Source organism: Ambystoma mexicanum, chromosome 14 (assembly GCF_040938575.1).
Source record: "Ambystoma mexicanum isolate Mex_15411 chromosome 14, UKY_AmexF1_1, whole genome shotgun sequence".
Classification (NCBI taxonomy): domain Eukaryota; kingdom Metazoa; phylum Chordata; class Amphibia; order Caudata; family Ambystomatidae; genus Ambystoma; species Ambystoma mexicanum.
This window is the reverse complement of record NC_090940.1, coordinates 225,541,735-225,560,440: the sequence shown is the minus strand read 5'-3', so window position 1 is coordinate 225,560,440 and position 18,706 is coordinate 225,541,735. Positions and strand designations below refer to the sequence as shown.

Genomic DNA, 18,706 nt, shown 5'->3' with positions numbered 1-18,706 from the left:
GCTAAAAAGACAACTTCTCCTTCCCCACCCTCCCCCACCCCATCCAAAAGCAGCCAGGGTACCAAGTCAAAGACAAAAATGCTGGGGGTTCCATTGAAATAAATGGAGGGAAAGTTGCAAAAAGGGAATCTTTCCCAAACTGTGGGAGTATCCTATAATTAACTGTGGGGGCCATGCCTGCTGCAGCTGATCTTTTGAGGATAGATGGGCGCTCAATGTGTCAGGTGGAAGCACACTAGTACATATATACCACTAGAGACACTTAATACAAGATCTGAACTGGGTGGGAGCCCAGAGGTTAATAGGATGCCAAAGATGGCTGAGGACATAACTTCTCCTAACCTTTCTCCTGTGTGGTATGGGCAGTTAGTGCAATCCCCCCAAATGAATAAACTCAGGGTTACGCCTTGTTTGGAAAGTTCACCAACTGGCTCTTACTAAATACTCTCCCTCCAGATCTTTATGTTCCTATGTCAGGTGGCCGAAATCTTTCCACGGCTGGCTCCCTTATGTGTCCTCCTGGGCACTGGCCTCCCACCCCAATCGCCATCACCCTTTGCCCACTCCCAGCACTTGCCTTGGTGCCCACTGGCCTGTGCTATTACAGGCCTGCACTTATTTATTGGCAGTTGACCACTCTTACCAAGTGATCCCTGCCAATCACGTAACATCTTCTTGCAACTTACTCCCTAGCACTTTCCTCTGTAGTAATCCTAGCACTTAACCCCCATACCCCTGTCCTCCATCCCTTCTCTCTCTGCACTTGCACGGTCTGAATGCTCACAAGGCCTACCGCGTCTCTCTTTCATTGTTATATTTGCCTTTCATTCCATTGTTCCCTCCCTGTTACTGTGTGAGCGCTTTGAAACACAAATTACTTGTTGTATAGCCCCTTACAAATGCACAATAATATAAATAAATTCCCACATGGCTATGTTCACCCAGTAGCAGCGTGATCTGGCGAGATGGCAACTCATCCGACCCAGATTATTTTCCCTTAGTTGAACAATTCTCAAAAAGAAGGCATATGAGGTGCATAGCTACCTGTTTAATCAAAATGTTATTAATATTTAGAAGATAATCTAAGGTGAACTTCAATTAAATATTAATAAACAAAATACACAGAATTGTAGTAAATGAAATACATGCAGAGATACGAAATAAAACAATCCTACTTTAATAAGTTACTAGATTTGAAATCACACTGGCTAAGAAGTACTGTGGCAGTTACCTTATGTGAATCATACTTAATTGGAAAAATATGTGGGTTATTGGTTATGCTCATGCTTGAAATGAAAATACAGAAGTGCAGGTACTTACTGTCACAGAGTGCCTGCTTACATTTGAGAAAGGATGGTACTCTTCCATTAAAAATATTGGTTTCTTGGTGAAGTTTCTGTAAAATAAAGAAAGTGCAGGTATTCGGGACTGGCAAGTATCTGCCCATTTAAGGCACTGATTATACTACCTGAAATATGCACCTTCATGGGTGTAATTTATGGGGGGGGCAGACACCCAGACTTGATGGCACTGGAGATTGTCCACCCCTCCCCATTGTTTAGCATAGCTGCCAACTGACCCTTAATGGGTACAAAATGCAGGCAGGGCAGGTTAAGGAAAAAGGTAATTGTGTTACTAAAGTGTTGATTCTTTAAAACGCAAAGCAAACCTTTCTTCAGCTTACAATGGCTTTAATTAAGTCGACTTCTGTAAATTGTCACAGGGCTTTGACCTCCTGTTACCTCCTTAGCTCATGGGCTATCATTGCGGCTTCCCAGGGCCTTGCTCTCCTTGGGGGCTTGCATCCCCACTGACCTGCAAACTTTGAATAGGAAGCTGCTGTATCCTAAATAGGTCTGCCCCAAACTTGGCATTAGGGCCATGCAGATCCCTTAAGTTATCCAGTGACGTTATAAGTGAACGGAGGCTAGCACAGGGGCAACGTGCTGGTCTCGGAAGCAAGACCACACAGAGCAATGGAGGTTCGAATCCCAGATCCGTGCAATGAATCCACATATTTGAAACAGCAGCTCTTTGTCAGCTGTGAATGGCAGCAAGTCCTCCAATTTTTTTACATTAACCCTTGGGTGATGAGAGCTGATGGGGGCTTTTGCATCCGAAAGCCCCCACATATCTTCCATCTGGAATTCTATCTTCCCTCAAGCCCGGAGACTACTTATGCATTAATTTATTTACCACGAACAGCCAGCAGCAAAGAAAAAACACTTTTCCAAATATAAACATTTTTTTGTATTAAAAAAAACAATTCTCTATGAGTTTGGTGTGACACTGATGCTCGGGCTACATGCAACGTGTCAATATGTGTGAGCGCCCAATCAAGGACCTTTTGGTCCATTCATAGATGCCCTGTGCAGCTTTCAGTGACCAACTGAATGTGTACAGAGCATTGTGGAGACCGTCCCTTTCATCGTGCTCCCATTTCCATAGTGCTACTGGACTAATACCTTTAGTTACTATCACTCGTTTGAGTTCTGTTATTAGGGGATTGTGTTCTTTTGTCTGCTTGATGTGCGCTGGGTTCTTCAGCGCAGGTGTCTGCTCATGCCCATCGCAGGTCGCACCTCATTACTGGCCATAACGCTCTCATTGGGTGATTTTCTCTTAATGGATTACAGTTGTGCCAATACATTGTGGGGCAATCGAGCAAGTTGTTTAAGGTGTCATCCTCTAGAGGCTTGGAAGGGAATATGCCTAATGCTAGCAGTGAGGCTGCTAGATGTTCCCAACAATTTGCTATTACATGGGATGTGGCTGGGGGTTTGCCTCAGGGAGCAGGGTCAGCGGTCCTTCCTTATCCCCCCTCCCCCTCTACGTCTATGGCCATATTTGTCCAGGAGACTATGGACAATGATGAATGGTACCTCGTTAACACACTGGCCTCCTCCTCTGATAGGCTTATAGTTTCGATAAATATTCACGGATGTGCATCCTCCTTGTACAGAAGAAAAGGATGGACAGAATCAGTCAAGAGATTCATTCTAAAGAAAGAGTTGTTCTCCCTCAGAGAGTTGGCCGAACAGGTGAGGATGTTGTTGGCATCCATTCAAGCTCCTCTGGCCCCTCCATTAGAGTTCTCCACCGGCTCAAAGCCAGACAACTGTAGAGGAGCCTGTTTTGTGCCCAGTTGATATGTCCCTGTTCAAATGCCAAAGAAGAACTTATTTGGTGACTTAAGCTCATGGAATCCTGAAATGAGAGGCCACTTTTGGTCGGTCTCCAGACAGAGTTTCAAAGTCGTATGGCAGCAATTTGGGGTGGGGAGCGCGAAGGGGGAAATTGTCATAGGAAGTGTGAACTCTCCATATCAACTGCCTGGAGCTTTTGGCGGGCTCCTTCACATTGAAAAGCCTTAAAAGGCATAAGATAAACTGCTCTGTCTTACTTTTGTTAACATTTCAGATGTCTGTTATATCAACTGCCTGAAGGTACACCATCCAAGGGTCTAGCGGATCTGGTGAGGGAGCTTTAGCTTTTGTGCCTGGACAGCAGTGGTCAAAGTGTACAACAAGAAGTAGTGGAACTATGCCACCTGCTGGCCTGCCCACGCTCCCAACAAACCCCATCGCCACACCCGCTCCACTTTCACAGCGAGATTGGAGGCTGGATCTCAGCCTGTTTGCTTCCCTGCAGGCCCTTTGCTGCAGATTGAGTGAGTCTGGTGAGGGAGAATCAAAACCAAGCCGGGTAGCATGGTGCTCGGCGATCAATGGACCCATAGCCACATGCTAGTCTCAGCATGGCACTTTGTGCTACTTGTGTTCCTGACAGGTTCTATTTCCATATATTCTGTCCCTACAGCATCTGATATATGTTCAACTTCCTTCCTGACTGTCTTCAGTGTAAGAGTACTTGGTTGTAGCACCGCCTTGATTTCCATAGGTTTTGCATGCTTAATAAATGTAAAAATAAATAAATACATTTTAGTATTCTTCCAATTTAAGAGTATGACGAAATTGCTTTGAACATTTTAACTGTTTGTAGTGGAAATGTTGTTAGTTTCTATGTGATCTATTCAGAATGAAGATCACCCCTGCTATCTGCGCAGGGAGTATTAATTCTATTAAAGACTAGGAGGCGAGCATTATGCTTCAACTTCTTTCATTCACTACTTTTCAGCAGTTTCTACAAAACTTCAAAAACCATAACAAAAACACTGAAAACAGTCTGAACAGACTTTTCCTTTATTAGAACTACAATCCCCATAGTCTCTGTAGTCCAGCACACTCCATGCCCAGTAATAACTACTTCCTGTCCCTGGGCTCCTCCTCTTTTACTCGCTCTGAAAGTCTCATTGGGAACATCACACTAAGCCTTGCAACTAGCAACGACTCGAAACACTCCAACCAAATATCGAACTTCCTCGATTGCAGATGGCTCCTGTCGCTAACCACCTACATCAGTTGTTCTTCTGCTCCTCTCCTAGACATAACAGAAAGCAGAAAAATCAGGTTGGCGTCTATGTATTGACATTATCATAATATCATTACTATGTGCAATCTCACAAATTGTAATACAATACATAGAATTGGGTGGGAATTTAATGCTTGCCTCCCAGTCTTTAATAGAATTAATACTCCCTGCGCAGAAAGGCTCTAAATTTTGCTCCTCGAATAAGCCGCACTACTGCTGGGTGCTCGCCCGCTGGTACTCCCTCGATAGGGAGGTGTCCTGCGCATATGGCAGACCTGTACACTCCTATGGTACGGAATGCTTTTCCCGTCTTGCAACAAATGAACTAGAAAGTTCAATATAGCCATTACAGGCGCAGAAACGGGATGAACACTTCTCCCTCTGCACCAGCTCGTCCACTTGGCCCAAGCTGCGTCATAGCTCCTCCTAGTGGATGGAGCCCAGGACTCTGCGATGAGCTGTGCAGCCTGAGACGAAATGCCTGGTAACACCCAGCGTCTCCTGATATCCTGCACGCGACGAGCGGGAGAGCCCCCTTCACTCTCAGAGGGTGATATGACCCAGCTGGGTCTGTGAGCAGGTGCTCCCCTTCTGGGAGCATCTTCGGGTAATCCACTACTAGCACCATGAGAGCTGAGAACCACACTTGCGACTTCCAACACGGCGCTACTAATCGCAACTCCGACATTTCGCTAGAACTCTGCTCGGCATCATGAACAGGGGAGATGCGTAGTGTGGGCCTTCGACCCATTCTTGCAGGAACGCATCCGTCCCTAGTGCTCCCGGGTCTAGCCGCCAGCTGAAGTATTCCGCTGTTTGTGCGTTCAATCCCAATGCGAAGAGGTCTATGTGTACTGGTCCCCATCTCTCGGTCATCCTCCGAAACGCTGCTGGATCCAGCCTCCAATCGCTGGAATCCGTGAGGTACCGAGAGTTCCAGTCCGCTATGACGTTAAGCATCCCGGGAAGATATTCTGCTGTGACAGACGTCTCTGACTGCAGGCAGAAATGCCAGAAGTCCTTCGCTAGTTCGGCTAGCATCCTGGATTTGGTGCCGCCCAGGTGGTTTATGTACTGTACTGCTGATATGATGTCCATTTTAAGCAGTACACACGATTTCATCCTCTCCTTCGTGAAGGCTTTGATGGCGAAGGATCCTGCTAGAAACTCTAGGCAATTTATATGTAAGCGGAGCTCCTCCTCGCTCCATTTCCCTCCTGTCTGGAGGTCTCTGCACCTTGCGCCCCAGCCTAGCCGGCTGGCGTCATACTCTATGACCAGATCCGGTCTGTCTCTGAAAATGGCATGACCATTCCAGGCGTCCATATTCTGCAACCACCATTCTAGTTCCGTCCTGGATTCCAGATGCTTTCCCTTGCCCGCGATCGATCCCCTAATGTGCCGGTCATACGTCACGGGGAGAGTGATCCGCGGAAAGGCTGCCCGGAAGTACGGGCTCCCTAAATCCTGATGTAAAACGCTCGGCTACACAATGCAACGCGCCACGGCACTAAAACACACATACTCATGCAATAAAACTCTGCTGATTTACAATCGCATAAAATCAACCTCTCTGAGTACTCTAGCCTGCTTTATCTAACCCTACATGAGCTGGAACTACAACTTTCTCACATAAAGTAGGGAGAGAATCAAAATAGTACTTATCTGCTTGAAGAGCAGTAAAAGAAGAGGAGGAGCCCAGGGACACAAAGTGGTTATTACTGGGCATGGCGTGTGATGGACTACAGAGACTATGGGGATTGTAGTTCTAAAAAAGGAAAAGTCTGTTCAGACTGTTTTCAGTGTTTTTGTTACGGTTTTTGAAGTTCTGATGAAACTGCTGAAGAGTAGTGAATTAAAGAAGTTGAAGCATAATACTCGCTTCCAGTCTTGTCATAGAATTGCTAAATCCAGTGCCTGCTCTTTCTGCTGAACTGAATCTCCACAAACTGTCCCACCACATCCAGATCATCACACTGTCAGACAGTGCAGGCACAACACGCTGTCCATCATTGACCGCTCTTTGCACCATGTATCACACTGTCCACCACTGCCAGGTCCTCACATGTTAAGGCCATTACTATACCTGCATGTTAATCATAGGTGCATGTTAATCACGGGTGCTCAACCCACTAAGCTATTTTATTTTGCAATGATCATTTGAGGTCTAATGCACATACATGCCAACCCTCCCGATTTTTCAGTGAAAAATAATGCTATTTTTCACGTTCTCCCGCCTAAAATAAATCTTTGCCCAATGCATTCCTATGGGAAAATCTTTGGCTCCCGATTTTTCTGACGTAATCTCCCGCAGAGGTGGGTTGAAATGTTGGCATGTATGAATGCAACCACTGGCACCAGAAAGACATTGGCCCAGAATACACTACTTCAAATGCTTTATTGCAAAATTTGCTTTGGGGCTGCCCCCTCTAATAGCCCACCCCCGTCCTTTGTTGCGCCACTTTTTCACTGCCTCGCAACTTTACTTCATTATCAAGTCCCACTCAACTGTTTCAGTAAAATGACTCCCCTTTGCTCATTTCATTCATTTTGTTGTCCTGTGCTGACTCTCGCTGTTGTTTTTCTCTTGCAGTCTTGTCAGCTGTTCATAAACGTGCCCCTGGAAGCCCCGTCCATTGATTATCACGTGTCATTGGCCCAGACTGCGCTGCAGGTCTGTCTGACGCACGCCGAGCTGCAGAACGAAATCTACTCTCAACTAATAAAGCAGACCAGCTGCCGCCAGCCCCAGAACCACTCTGTCATTCAGGTGAGTGATGTGGTGCCAGGCAACCGTAAAACACCAGACACGAAGTATGGAGTTATGTTCCCCCCGGAAGTACGTCTTCTATTTCAGTGCACTATTTAAAGATATACAGCCACTGATCTAATACATATTTTAGTATTTTCTCAGATGACTTGACCTTCATCGTCCCAAAGTACTCAAATTAAGGTGCTCGGGTCCTTCTACACTGAGAATCTCTGGGATGCAGTTATCTATAGAGGGGAGCTTCCACGTTCACTGAGAGGACAGCCCTGCTACAGGGAGTGAAAAGCAAGAGGCCATAATAGTACTTATTGCCCTATACGTACCTCTTGAGTCACCAGGGCAGGTGAAAATAGAGGATTTTGTTTCGCGAGTGGGAGCACATGGACGTCTATGGACGGGTAAGGGGACCAGCGGGGAAGTGAGCCGACTCCGTGGTGGATGGCACCTGCCAAAAGCATGCAAGTTGAGAGGTATAATCAAATAAAAGTTCTGAAGTGACAGTGTGGGAGCACAATAGAGGCAGTGGGGCCCCAGGAATCTTTAGAGGGTTAACTACAGCCAAGCCTATTCTTGGCTGAATCGTTGCTCCTTTGTCGCTCTGCACCAGACTCCCAAGCTCATTGTGTTTGCCAGGCCTTCTCCCAGATGACCCAGGTCGTCTTCTCGGGGTCACAGAGTCTTTCAATGGTGTGTAAATTGCACATGGAGGATCACCAATCTGCGTTTTGCAGTGGTCCTCTGAGAAAATGTGGTCATTTGCACCACGGATTGCAAAAATGTGTGATAAATCTGCGAGATCATTTGTAGTGCAAAGAAGTGACAATGCCTCCCAAGCTGCTGGGAGACATTCACAATGTATCCTTCTGGAAACTGGCTGCTTTTCGCAGGTGCCAAAAAGGGGATTACATCGGAAACCGATGTATTACCAGCAGAAGGAAAATGTTAGGCTGGCATTCATGCATCATTTTTGGTAGGTGAAAATGGTAAATTTGTACCGTGCCCCTACTTCTGCACCTGCCCAAAAACGACACACGTTTTAAAACTGGTGCAAAACCAGGAATAGACCTATTGCACCAGGTTTTTACACCGATTTTAACACTCAGAGGACTTGGACAATGACTGCCATGTCGTAGCTCCACGAAAAGAGATTTTTCAAATGTAAATCTCTCTACTCCTATAAATAACAACCATGAGGGATTCCAAAAAAGTTAAGGGGGATTTAATCTGGGCAAAAAGCATTAGTCGCGAATCCCCTTCAAGAAACGCCTAGAATCAGGGGACTGCCCTTCATTGTGACATTGACAATTTCATCCTTTTAGTGTATACTAGATTAACACAAATGTATATAGAGCAATTCCGTAAAGGATCACCCCATCAGCTTGAAATATTGTATTATAAATAATGCAGACCAGAGTGAAATCTTTAGTGACCATAATATAAATAAGCAAAACTACCAACTGCACAAATAGCGTAGAAAAGAGAGTGTCTAATTCCGCACATGCAGGTAATGGCAGGTGGTGTGCCTACCCTTTGCCTAGACCTGGGTATCGCGCCCACCTATTCGTGTCTACTGGACCTTATGGTGTTCTGTTTCTTTTGTTTCTCCACCCAGTGCTGGCAGCTACTGGCACTGTGTGCCGCCATCTTTCTTCCTCAGCACCACTTTCTCTGGTACCTGAAACAGCACCTGCAGCGACATGCAGATCCCAGGTAATCACTCTAGACTGTGTACAGTTACTAGAAATCTGTACTGCCCCAGATCCTTTTGTTGGCCGACATTGCACCGACTGGCCCCAAGCAGAATGACAGGTTTCTGTGATTGGTACACAGCATATCATATTATCGTTATAAAAAAAAAATCGTTGGAAAAACAATATATTTTTGGCCCACTATCCAGCACCTTTCTCAGATATTCTGGATGTGAATTAGGTCCGTTTGTGGGCGAAAGGTGAGTGGGCATAAACTGTGGGCTGCATGTGCGATTCTATTGTAAAGCCCATGTGTGGGCTATTTGAAAGGTGTCTGTAGAAGCAGTTTGCACTTCCTAAGCTTTTCACCTGCAAGGCAGAATCGTTGGGGGAGCTCTAGTCAGTGGCTGTGGCCTAGTACAAGTGGTTGGGGTTACGACACCCACCCGTACTTAGGCCACGCTCCCTAACTAGAGACCTCCTTTGACTATGGAGTGTGGGGGGGCCTGGTAATTGGTTGGCTCCCAGGCAGTGAAAGGGCTACCTGCTGGGCATTAGCTCCACTCACTAAGAAACAGAAGGAGAGCTGGGCAGCCCTGCCTCTCCTTTTGTTTCTTAGAATGGGGAGGCAACCCCCAGCAGGCAGCCCTTTCACTCAAGGTGCTTCATGGTTAAAGGGTTGCCTGCAGGTGTCAGTGCTTCTGATTAGAAAAGGAGAGGCATTGGCCAACACCTGCAGGAGCCCTTTAACCATGTGGCTCTTTGGCTAAACAGGCTGGCTGAAGGGGTCAGCGTATCTGGGGCTAATTGATTAGGTGAGCCCCGGTTGGGCCGCAGCTCATGAGCCCTTTTTGGAGACTGCCAGGGCTCTGCCCTGGCTGGCTCCGTACTTTCTTGAAGCCCTGCCTCCAAGTACAATGATTTTTAAATTGGGGGTTTTATGTGATGCACACAAAATTGGGCCTAAGAGGGCAGATCGTATTTTTTTTTTTTTTTTAAAGTGAACGAGTTATTTAACCACTTTCAGAGAAAGATATTGAAAGTAAAGTTTGGTCTTGGTGATTTGGCTGTTTCCGAAAATGTGACTTAAACCACTTTATCAGAAATGTATTGTCTACTGAATTGATATGAGATTTGGCTGGAACATGTGACCCCTTCGGCTAGCCAAAGCATAGTCAGAGAAACGGTGAGTGTTAAGCGCTTTCCCTAGAGCCCTATTGAAGGGTCTGGTGGACCTCTAATATAGGCAAGAAAGGGGCATTGCTTGTCTCGCCTTTTGTCAGCCGTGTATTGCAGGCAAGGCTGAGCACTTGGGATGGGTGCAGGGTAGACCGTGATACAGGGTAATAGGTTAATATTAATTTTCACTCCAGGGGTATGTTTTATATACATAAATCTCTGGCAGATAAGGAAATATGTATGTACAGTGAAAGGCAAGTAAACTCTAAGGCCCTCATTACGACCCTGGCGGAGAACCATGGTGCAATTTGCACCCTGGTCCATGGCGCTAAGCTGCCAACTCCGCCATGGTGGTTGGCGGACTTACCGCCCCATTCCGACCTTGGCGGGGCGGTAAGTCCCCAATCCCCATTTACCCTTCCCCATTCCCATTTTTGCCCCATAGGGTATAATGGGAGTGGGGAAGGCTTTAATTACCCCACCGTAAATTACGGTGGCGTAATTAACAAGTCCCGTAGCGCCATGGATTTTTCCGCCTGGAAAAAGCAGGCGAAAAAAGCACCATGGCGCTACAGGAACTCGTAGTCAGGCGGAAAGGTACGCCATGCTTTACGCCGGCGTAAACCCCTTTCCGCCAGGGTCGTAATGAGGGCCTAAGTCCCAAGTCTTTTGGTTGTAAGCGTTCATAGGTTCCTAACCGTTAGCTACCACTCGGTCATGGTTTAGCAGGGCTCTGTACAATCTTTGTTCTAAATGGGTGCCTGGGGACCATTCAGCAAATCCCTGCTCAGCTGTGGTACAAGTCTCCATTAGAATTAACAGACCTACAAAATTCTGATTACTGGAGCGGGGTACTGGCCTGCTACTGCAAGGGTAGATGGGTCTAGAAGTCTCACTCAGAACAACTCGGGCACCTCAGGAAGAAGTGCCAAGCATTTGGATAATCAACACTTGGGAAGATCATCCGGGATTCACACTCGGGTACTTCGTAGTTTGGAACCTTCAGTGTTTTTCCACCAGGGCTGTAGCATGTATGTGGTAGGTGAAGTTCTGAGGTTGCAGAAGCACCGTCTCAAGTCCTGAGGTTCTAGGGGCATCAGGGAGAATCTTAACACAGCAGGAACAGTTAGGAGCCACTTGAATAATAGAGCTGGGGTAAGGGCCAGACCCATCTGATGGAAGGATGCAGGCAGATTCGGGTGTCTGTACTATGGCTAGGAGGGCACTCCTCAAAGTTCAGGGACATTGGGTGGTGCTTTGGTGATTCACTGATGGCTGAATATGTTTAGGCTTCGAAAAGGCTGATCCGGGTAAGGGAAGTGAGGTGGCATTATCTCAAGACTCGCCCCGGTCACCCCCCAACCAAACCAGGATCTAAAGCTAACTGAAACGCACCTGTTTGGCTGCAGGACTCTGCAGTGGAATTTCCAGTGGGGGCTGCCAGTCCACCATGACTGAACATCTCGTAATTAGGTAAAGGCTACCACCAACCAGTATTGCCTCCCTTGATCAGCCAGGGTACTCTGACCACTGTAAGGGTGGCTCTAATTATAAGGTTGTCCCTAATTACGCTCACACCAGAATAAATTAACCCCTCTAGGGAAGTAAGGCCAAGAGTCTATCTTACAAGGATAACAAGTTTAATCTTACAAAAATGAGGATGCTAAGCAAAGAATTCTGCTGCCTGAACGGTCTTCTTCTGTCCCTCATCCGTTCCTTTCTCCTGCCAAACTGGTGCAAGGCAGCAGTTTATAAAGTCTAGTTTTTCTGTAGTGGCGTCGCTGGATACAGGCTGTGGCTCCATCCCAATCCATCCTTCTTCAATACAAGGGATGCTCCAAAGCCTTCCTTTCTTCATTGTCAGAACATGCTGTTCTACATTTTGATGGCCTATGAAATAATAAACTGTAGCTCATGCTTTCCTTCAATTAGAATTTGCTACCTATGCATGTTTTTATATAAAAACATTTTGAGGGGATTGGGTCCTCCGACGTATTCCATATCTATGACAGGTAATGTCCACAGCTGTGCTGCTTCGGAAAATCTTCGGCGTCTGCGTCCTGCGTCGATGACGTTGATGCGCCGGCCCCGAGGACCTCCTTCTACGGCTGACGTCACCCGATGTGATAAGTAGGAAGCACAACGCCCATAGCCTCAGTTCCGTTTTTTCCGCGAACGTGTTTGCTTCGTGAATCTCGGTGCGCCTCGACTCTTTGGAGTTTGCTGTTTTCTTCTCGGTTCGTTGAACCTGTTCGGTTTTTTGTGAAGACCTGTTTGTGGCGATGTCTACTTCGTCTTCAACCCTGCGTCCGGGCTTCAAGAAATGCGGGGACTGTGGGTCCAAGATGTCGGTCACAGACTCGCACGACGCCTGCCTCTGGTGCCTGGGGGAGGCCCACGATACGGATGACTGCGTCGACTGCCAGTCGCTCACTGCCAAGGCCTTGCGGGAACGCAAGAAGAAGCTGTCGGTAGGTCGGGTGTCTAAGCCCCGGAAGTCGAGGTCTAAGGGGCTTTCGACGGATGACTCAAGAGGCGACTCTCCGCGTCATCATCGCAAGTCCAGTGGGTCTCCTTCCAGGAGTCGGTCTCGCCACTCCTCCGCCTCTTCGAGGCATTCCCGGAAGCGCCGGCATCGGTCGCCTTCCCCGTCCTCTTCTGAGGACTCCGCCCGTCGGCGGGTCGCTTATCCCACCATGCAAGCGACACCGGAGGAATGGACTTCCTTCGGGAAGCAGATGCTAGCGATTCTTGAATCGCAGGGCACCGGTCCGTCCGCGCCTCCGAGTGAAGTCGGTCGGCACTGGTCGAGAGACACCACTCGTACGCCTTTGGGCTCGGGTGGTCGGCACAGCTCGCAGGAGAGGTCCTGCTCGGACAAGGGTAGCCGTTCTCGCCATGCCCGTTCCAGGTCCCGGTCCTCGACGCGCTCGAGACCGTGTGATCCTGTGCCGTCTTCGAAGAAGACGTCGACGCCTGTGGCGCCGAGGTTGTCGACGATTTCTCTCGAGGCACCGCCTCCGAGGGGGTCGTCGACGCTGTCGGCGCCTAGGTCGGCGAGAGACACACTCGGAGCTCCGGCTTCGAGGCCTGTGTCGACGCCATCGATGCTGGCGGCGCTGCAGCTGACGTCGACGCCGATTCGCTCGACGCCGACCCATTTGGCGCCCTCGACGCCTTTCGAGGCGGTGGTGTCGGAGGCGCCCCGTGGCACGGGGTTAGCCCCTAGAAAGGCTCTGGCTAAGGTCAGGCACAGCTTTGGTCCCCAGATGTCTTCCTCTCACCGCCTGGAGTACATTTCAGAGGGTGATGAAGGCTCTGATGAAGGCTTGGTTCCGGTTACGGTACCAGATGAGCTTATCTCGGGCCATAGCCAGTTTGATGACCTGAGGCAGTCACTGCATGATGCCAGTGGACTGGACACCTCTCCGGAGGTGGAGTTTTGTAGGCCGGAGCCTGGCACTCATGCCGATTCTTCATATCAGCGCCTTATGTCTCGGGTCACCGAGTACTTGGGTGGTCGGCTCCCCCAGGGGAGTTCGTTCAGGATGATCTCACGGACATCCTTGATCTTGGTCCCCCCACTGACCCGGTACTGCCGTTTCATATGGCTCTGCAGAGAAGGGTGGCAGCGGCTTGGACTGCTCGGGAGAGTCTCCCGGCAGTGGGCAAGTCTTTGTCGTGAAAATACCGTCCAGCCAGTAGCGACCCCTGGTACTTGTCCAGGCACCCCACTCCTGAGAGTTTGGTGCAGGCGGCTACGGCCCCGGAAAAGCAGGCGTTGCATCCTACCATCCCTCCGGATAGGGACGACAAACGTTTTGACGGGTGGGTGAAGAAAGAGTTTTCTTCAGGGGTTATGGCGCTTCAGGCGGCCAACTCCATATGTGCCTTGTCTCGTTTCACACACACTCTGTGGAACTGTGTTGCATTAGCGGCTGAACATATTCATGAAGGGGACGAACGGGATGGTTTCCTTGCTATGGTTCAGGATGTCAAGGGTGCCATGTGTGAGGCCGTTCAGTCGGGTTTGGACATGGCAGATTGTGTCAGCCGGTCCATGGCGGCGAGCACCGTAATATGCAGGTTTGCGTGGTTGCGGAAGTCTGGGTTCGCTCCTGATGTGCAGTCCTGGCTCCTCGACATGCCCTTTGATGGTGAACATCTTTTTGGCAGCAAGGCTGACGAGAGCCTTGAGAGGATGCAGACCTCCAAAACTGCAGCGAAGTCATTGGGGGATGCAGTTCGACAACCTCTGCCTTTTCGTCCTAGGGGACAGCAATGGAGGGGAGGTTCCTTTCGCTATTACTCGTCCTTCAGTAAAGCGAGAGGAGCTAGCAGTCAAAGAGGCCACCGTAAGAGTGCCAGAGGTGGAAACAAGGGTACTCGAGGTGCCAAGGCCACTCGGGCAGTTGCCTCTTTGCCCTCAGGCAACGCCAGAGCCGCTACCACTCAGTCATGAGGCCAGGTCCCATGGTTCGCCGGTTGGGGGAAGGCTGTAACAGCATCTTGTAGAGTGGCGAGCCATTACTTCAGATGTGTGGGTTCTGGAGATCATAACCCACGGCTACTGTCTTCCCTTTCGGTAGATGCCTCGCGACAATCCACCTGGGAACCTCTCTTTGAAGAGTTCGGATCCGCTCCTTGCGCAGGAAATTCAAGCACTGCTGGAGAAAGGCGCCATAGAACTGGTGCCTGTAGCAGAGAGGAAAAAGAGATGGTATTCCCCTTATTTTTTGATTTTGAAGAAAGACGGGGGATTGAGACCCAGCATGGACTTGCGCGGTTTGAACAAACTCCTCAGGAAGGACAAGTTCCAGATGGTTACTCTCTCAACTCCTCCAGGCCCTTCAACTTCAGGACTGGTTGGCGTCTCTCGACCTCAAGGACGCTTACTTCCATGTGCCGATCCATCCCAAGCACAAGAAGTACCTGAGGTTCGCAGTTGGCGACTCACACTTTCAGTTTCGGGTCCTGCCGTTCTGATTGACCTCCGCCCCGAGGGTTTTCACCAAGCTCATGGTGGTGGTGGCAGCGCATCTCAGGAAAGAGGGGATTCACATCTACCCCTACCTGGACAATTGGTTGATCAGGGGGAGCTCTCCCGAGCAAGTCCTGAATCATCTGTCCGTCACCTGCCACTCCCTTCACAAGTTGGGCTTCTCCCTCAATTTCAAGAAGTCCCATTTGACACCAACACAGCGGCTCCAGTACATCGGAGCAGTGCTCGACACATCCCTGGGGCAGTGTTTTCCTCCCCAGTTGAGGGCTCTTCACATTCAGCAGATGGTGCACAAGTTTCAACTTGCCCAGTATCTCCCAGCGTCAGAGTTCTTGAGACTGCTCGGCCTCATGGCATCCTGCATTCTTCTGGTGCCAGAGGCTTGTCTGTGGATGAGATCTTTGCAGTGGGCTCTCAAGCTCCAGTGGTCTCAGTCCTCCGGCAGGCTGTCGGACCCTGGTCAGGTGCCGCCCTCGGTTGCCCAGGACCTTCTATGGTGGGCCGTCGAAGGCAATCTGATGAAGGGGGCCCCATTTTGGCTGCCCTGGCCGGAGGTGACGATCGTGATGGACGCATCCCTCATGGGATGGGGAGCTCATGCCAACGAGTTGACCGTCAGCGGTCGTTGGTCTCTGTCGGAGTCCAGACTCCATATCAATCTGTTGGAGCTGAGGGCCGTCAGGCTTGCCCTGAAGGCTTTTCTGCCGACTGTGCGAGGAAAGAGTGTCCTGATTCTAAAGGGCAACACGGTGGCCATGAACTACCTCAACAAAAAGGGGGGGGGCAGGGTCACTTCCTCTGTGCAGGGAAGCGATGCAGCTCGAATTCTGGGCCATCCAGCAGGAAGTTTTGATCTCGGCTGTTCATCTGGCCGGAGACGACAACGAGACGGCAGACGCTCAGAGCAGGCAGAGCATGATCTCTCACGAGTGGGAGCTGACTCAGGAGATTCTCCTGGAGATCTTCGCCCTTTGGGGGACCCCTCAAGTGGATCTCTTTGCCTCCAGTGTCACCCGGAAGTGCGAAAGATTCTGCTTGCAGGAATTTCCTCCAAAAGGAGCCTTAAGAGACGCGTTCGTGGTGGAGCGGTCATTCCCACTGCTGTAAGCGTTTCCTATAGTCCCCGTCATCCCGCAAGTACTGCAGAGGTTACGGAGGTTCGGTTCCCGGATGATCCTCATGGCTCCGGCGTGGGCCCGGAGGAAGTGGTACCCGGACCTTCTCGACTTGTCCATCTGCCCTCCAAGTCGTCTTCCCTACCGAGGCAATCTGCTCTCACGGGAGGGGGGGGTCAGGTTCTCCATCCAGAGGTCAGATCCCTCAACCTTCACGCTTGGCTTCTGAAAGGTTGAGGTATAAGGATTGGGACCTCCCTGAAGACGTGATGGAGGTGTTGCTCTCGGCCAGGCGGCCGGCAACAAAGTCTCTGTTCCATTGCCGTTCTGCGACTGGTGCAGAGTTAAGAATGTGGATCCTTTTGAATGTGACATTCTCATGGTTCTGTCTTTTTTGCTTTTCTTGGCCCACAGGGGCTTGCAAGTGGGGACCATTAAAGGTTACCTGGTGGCGCTGTCCATATTTAAGCGCTCGTCTGAAGAATGTTCCTATTTTAAGATTTCTTTAATTTCTCAGTTTTTGAAAGGGCTCACTAATGTGTTCCCTCCATCACCTTTTCTGGTGCCCGGTTGGGATTTGAACCTTGTTCTTAAGTTTCTTATGGGTGCTCCGTTTGAGCCTTTGCATTCTTGCCCTTTGAGACGGTTGACTCTGAAAACTGTGTTTTTGGTTGCGGTTACTTCTGCTCGCAGAGTGAGTGAGTTACAGGCACTTTCAGTTAAGCCACCCTTCACTGTGTTTCATAAGGACAAGGTTGTCCTTAGAGTTCGTCCTTCTTTTCTTCCGAAGGTGGTTTCGGAATTTGATTTGAGCCAGAAGGTTGTTCTTCCGGCGTTCTATCCTCCTCCACATCCTGGTAAGGAAGAGGAGAGGCTCCATAGGCTTGATCCTAGGAGAGCGTTGAGCTTTTATATTTCGCGCATGTCCCGGGTCAGAGTGGACGATCAACTTTTCATTGGTTACGCTGGAAAGCGTTTGGGACAAGCTGTGACGAAACAGACTTTGTCTCATTGGATTATTTTAGCTATCTCCGAGTGTTACCGCTTGGCGGGTAAGGACCCTCCGGCTGGCTTGCGGGCCCATTCATCCAGGGGAGTGGCTGCGTCTACTTCCCTGCAGAGGGGTGTTCCTTTTCGTCACATCAGTGATGCAGCCACCTGGGCTTCAGTACATACTTTTGTACGGCACTACTCCCTCGATTCCATCCGAGGGCAGGATCTGGCCTTTGGCAAGGCAGTCCTTTATTCCGCAATTTGATTGGGCATGCTAAATTTGTGTTCTAAATTCTTTTCCCACCTCCTTGCTTGGTACTGCTCTGGGAGTCTGTCATAAATGTGGAAAACGTCGGGGGACCCAATCCCCTTGAAGAACAAGTTACTTACCTGGTAACGTTCTTTCGATGGGATGGTCTGACGACGTATTCCATATCGCTCCCTCCCTACCTTCCCCGCTGCAGAATTTCTTTTGCGATTGCAGCTTGCGTTCCGCAAGGCCTTGTGTGTCTGACTGGCAGAAAACTGGTGGCACACGTTCTGGGGGAAAAAACTACAACTGAGGCTATGGGCGTTGTGCGTCCTACTTATCACATCGGGTGACGTTGGCCGTCGCAGGAGGTCCTCGGGAACGGCGCATCGACGTCATCGACGCAGGACGCAGACACCGAAGATTTTCCGAAGCAGCACAGCTGTGGACATTACCTGTCATAGATATGGAATACGTCGTCGGACCATCCCATCGAAAGTACGTTACCAGGTAAGAAAGTAACTTGTTCTTTCCAGTCATTCTCTCCATATGTCACTCATTCTACACATGTTTTTATCTGGTCCTGTAATCTCCTTTAAATCTTATTTTCGTAATTCTGCACTGGGCATGTAAATCCCCTATTCATAGACCCTTGACGGACAGTAAACATCTGGTGTGTGCTAGCACGAGCACCACGGAAGCCTGCAGTCTATTTTTAGCACAGGCTGCATTCTTTCCGGGAGAGAGCTTGCATCTACCGTTCTAAGATTTTAGAAAAGCATAGGATTTAACATTACAAATCTATCCAGCTAATACTTAATTGTGCTTTATATTTTAAACAATAACTACCTTTTTTCAGTGCCTGCCCATGTCTGTGTATATGATTATATTTGCATAAGGGAACCTTCCCAGTGCCCCTGCTCTCGCCATGATGGCACCTAAAAGAACCCTTGTTCCTTCCCAACACCATGTGGGACTCAAGGAGGGGCACATGCAAAATTAACATCTCTGAGGTGTCCTCAAGCTAGGACAGGTTGGGGGAGATTGTTAACTAATCAGAGTTAATAATGTGTGATCTCAATGTTCTCCTCTCCCCCTACCTCTCTACGACAACCCCACTGCACAACCCCACTGCACTTATCCCTCACCTCTTCATCCTAAAACATAGCATTTCCTCCACTATCCCATTCCTATATCATGCTCTACTGTCCTTGTCCCTGGTCCCTCCTATGCATCATATGGTTTTATATCCATATCCTCTCAACCATTGTTAAGACC

At 49.2% G+C, this 18,706-nt stretch overlaps 1 protein-coding gene across 2 annotated transcripts in view; it reads left to right on the top strand.

Moving 5' to 3' along the window:
- PLEKHH1 (pleckstrin homology, MyTH4 and FERM domain containing H1) overlaps window positions 1–18,706 on the top strand; it is a 493,065-nt gene that overhangs the window by 387,307 nt on the left and 87,052 nt on the right. For both annotated transcript variants that reach the window (XR_011283967.1, XM_069638989.1), the window contains exons 19-20: window positions 7,025–7,201; window positions 8,814–8,911. Coding sequence is in view for 1 of the 2 variants with exons in the window: in XM_069638989.1 (XP_069495090.1) it covers window positions 7,025–7,201; window positions 8,814–8,911 (275 nt within the window). In the remaining variant the exon portion in view is untranslated. The remainder of the gene's footprint in view (window positions 1–7,024; window positions 7,202–8,813; window positions 8,912–18,706) is intronic.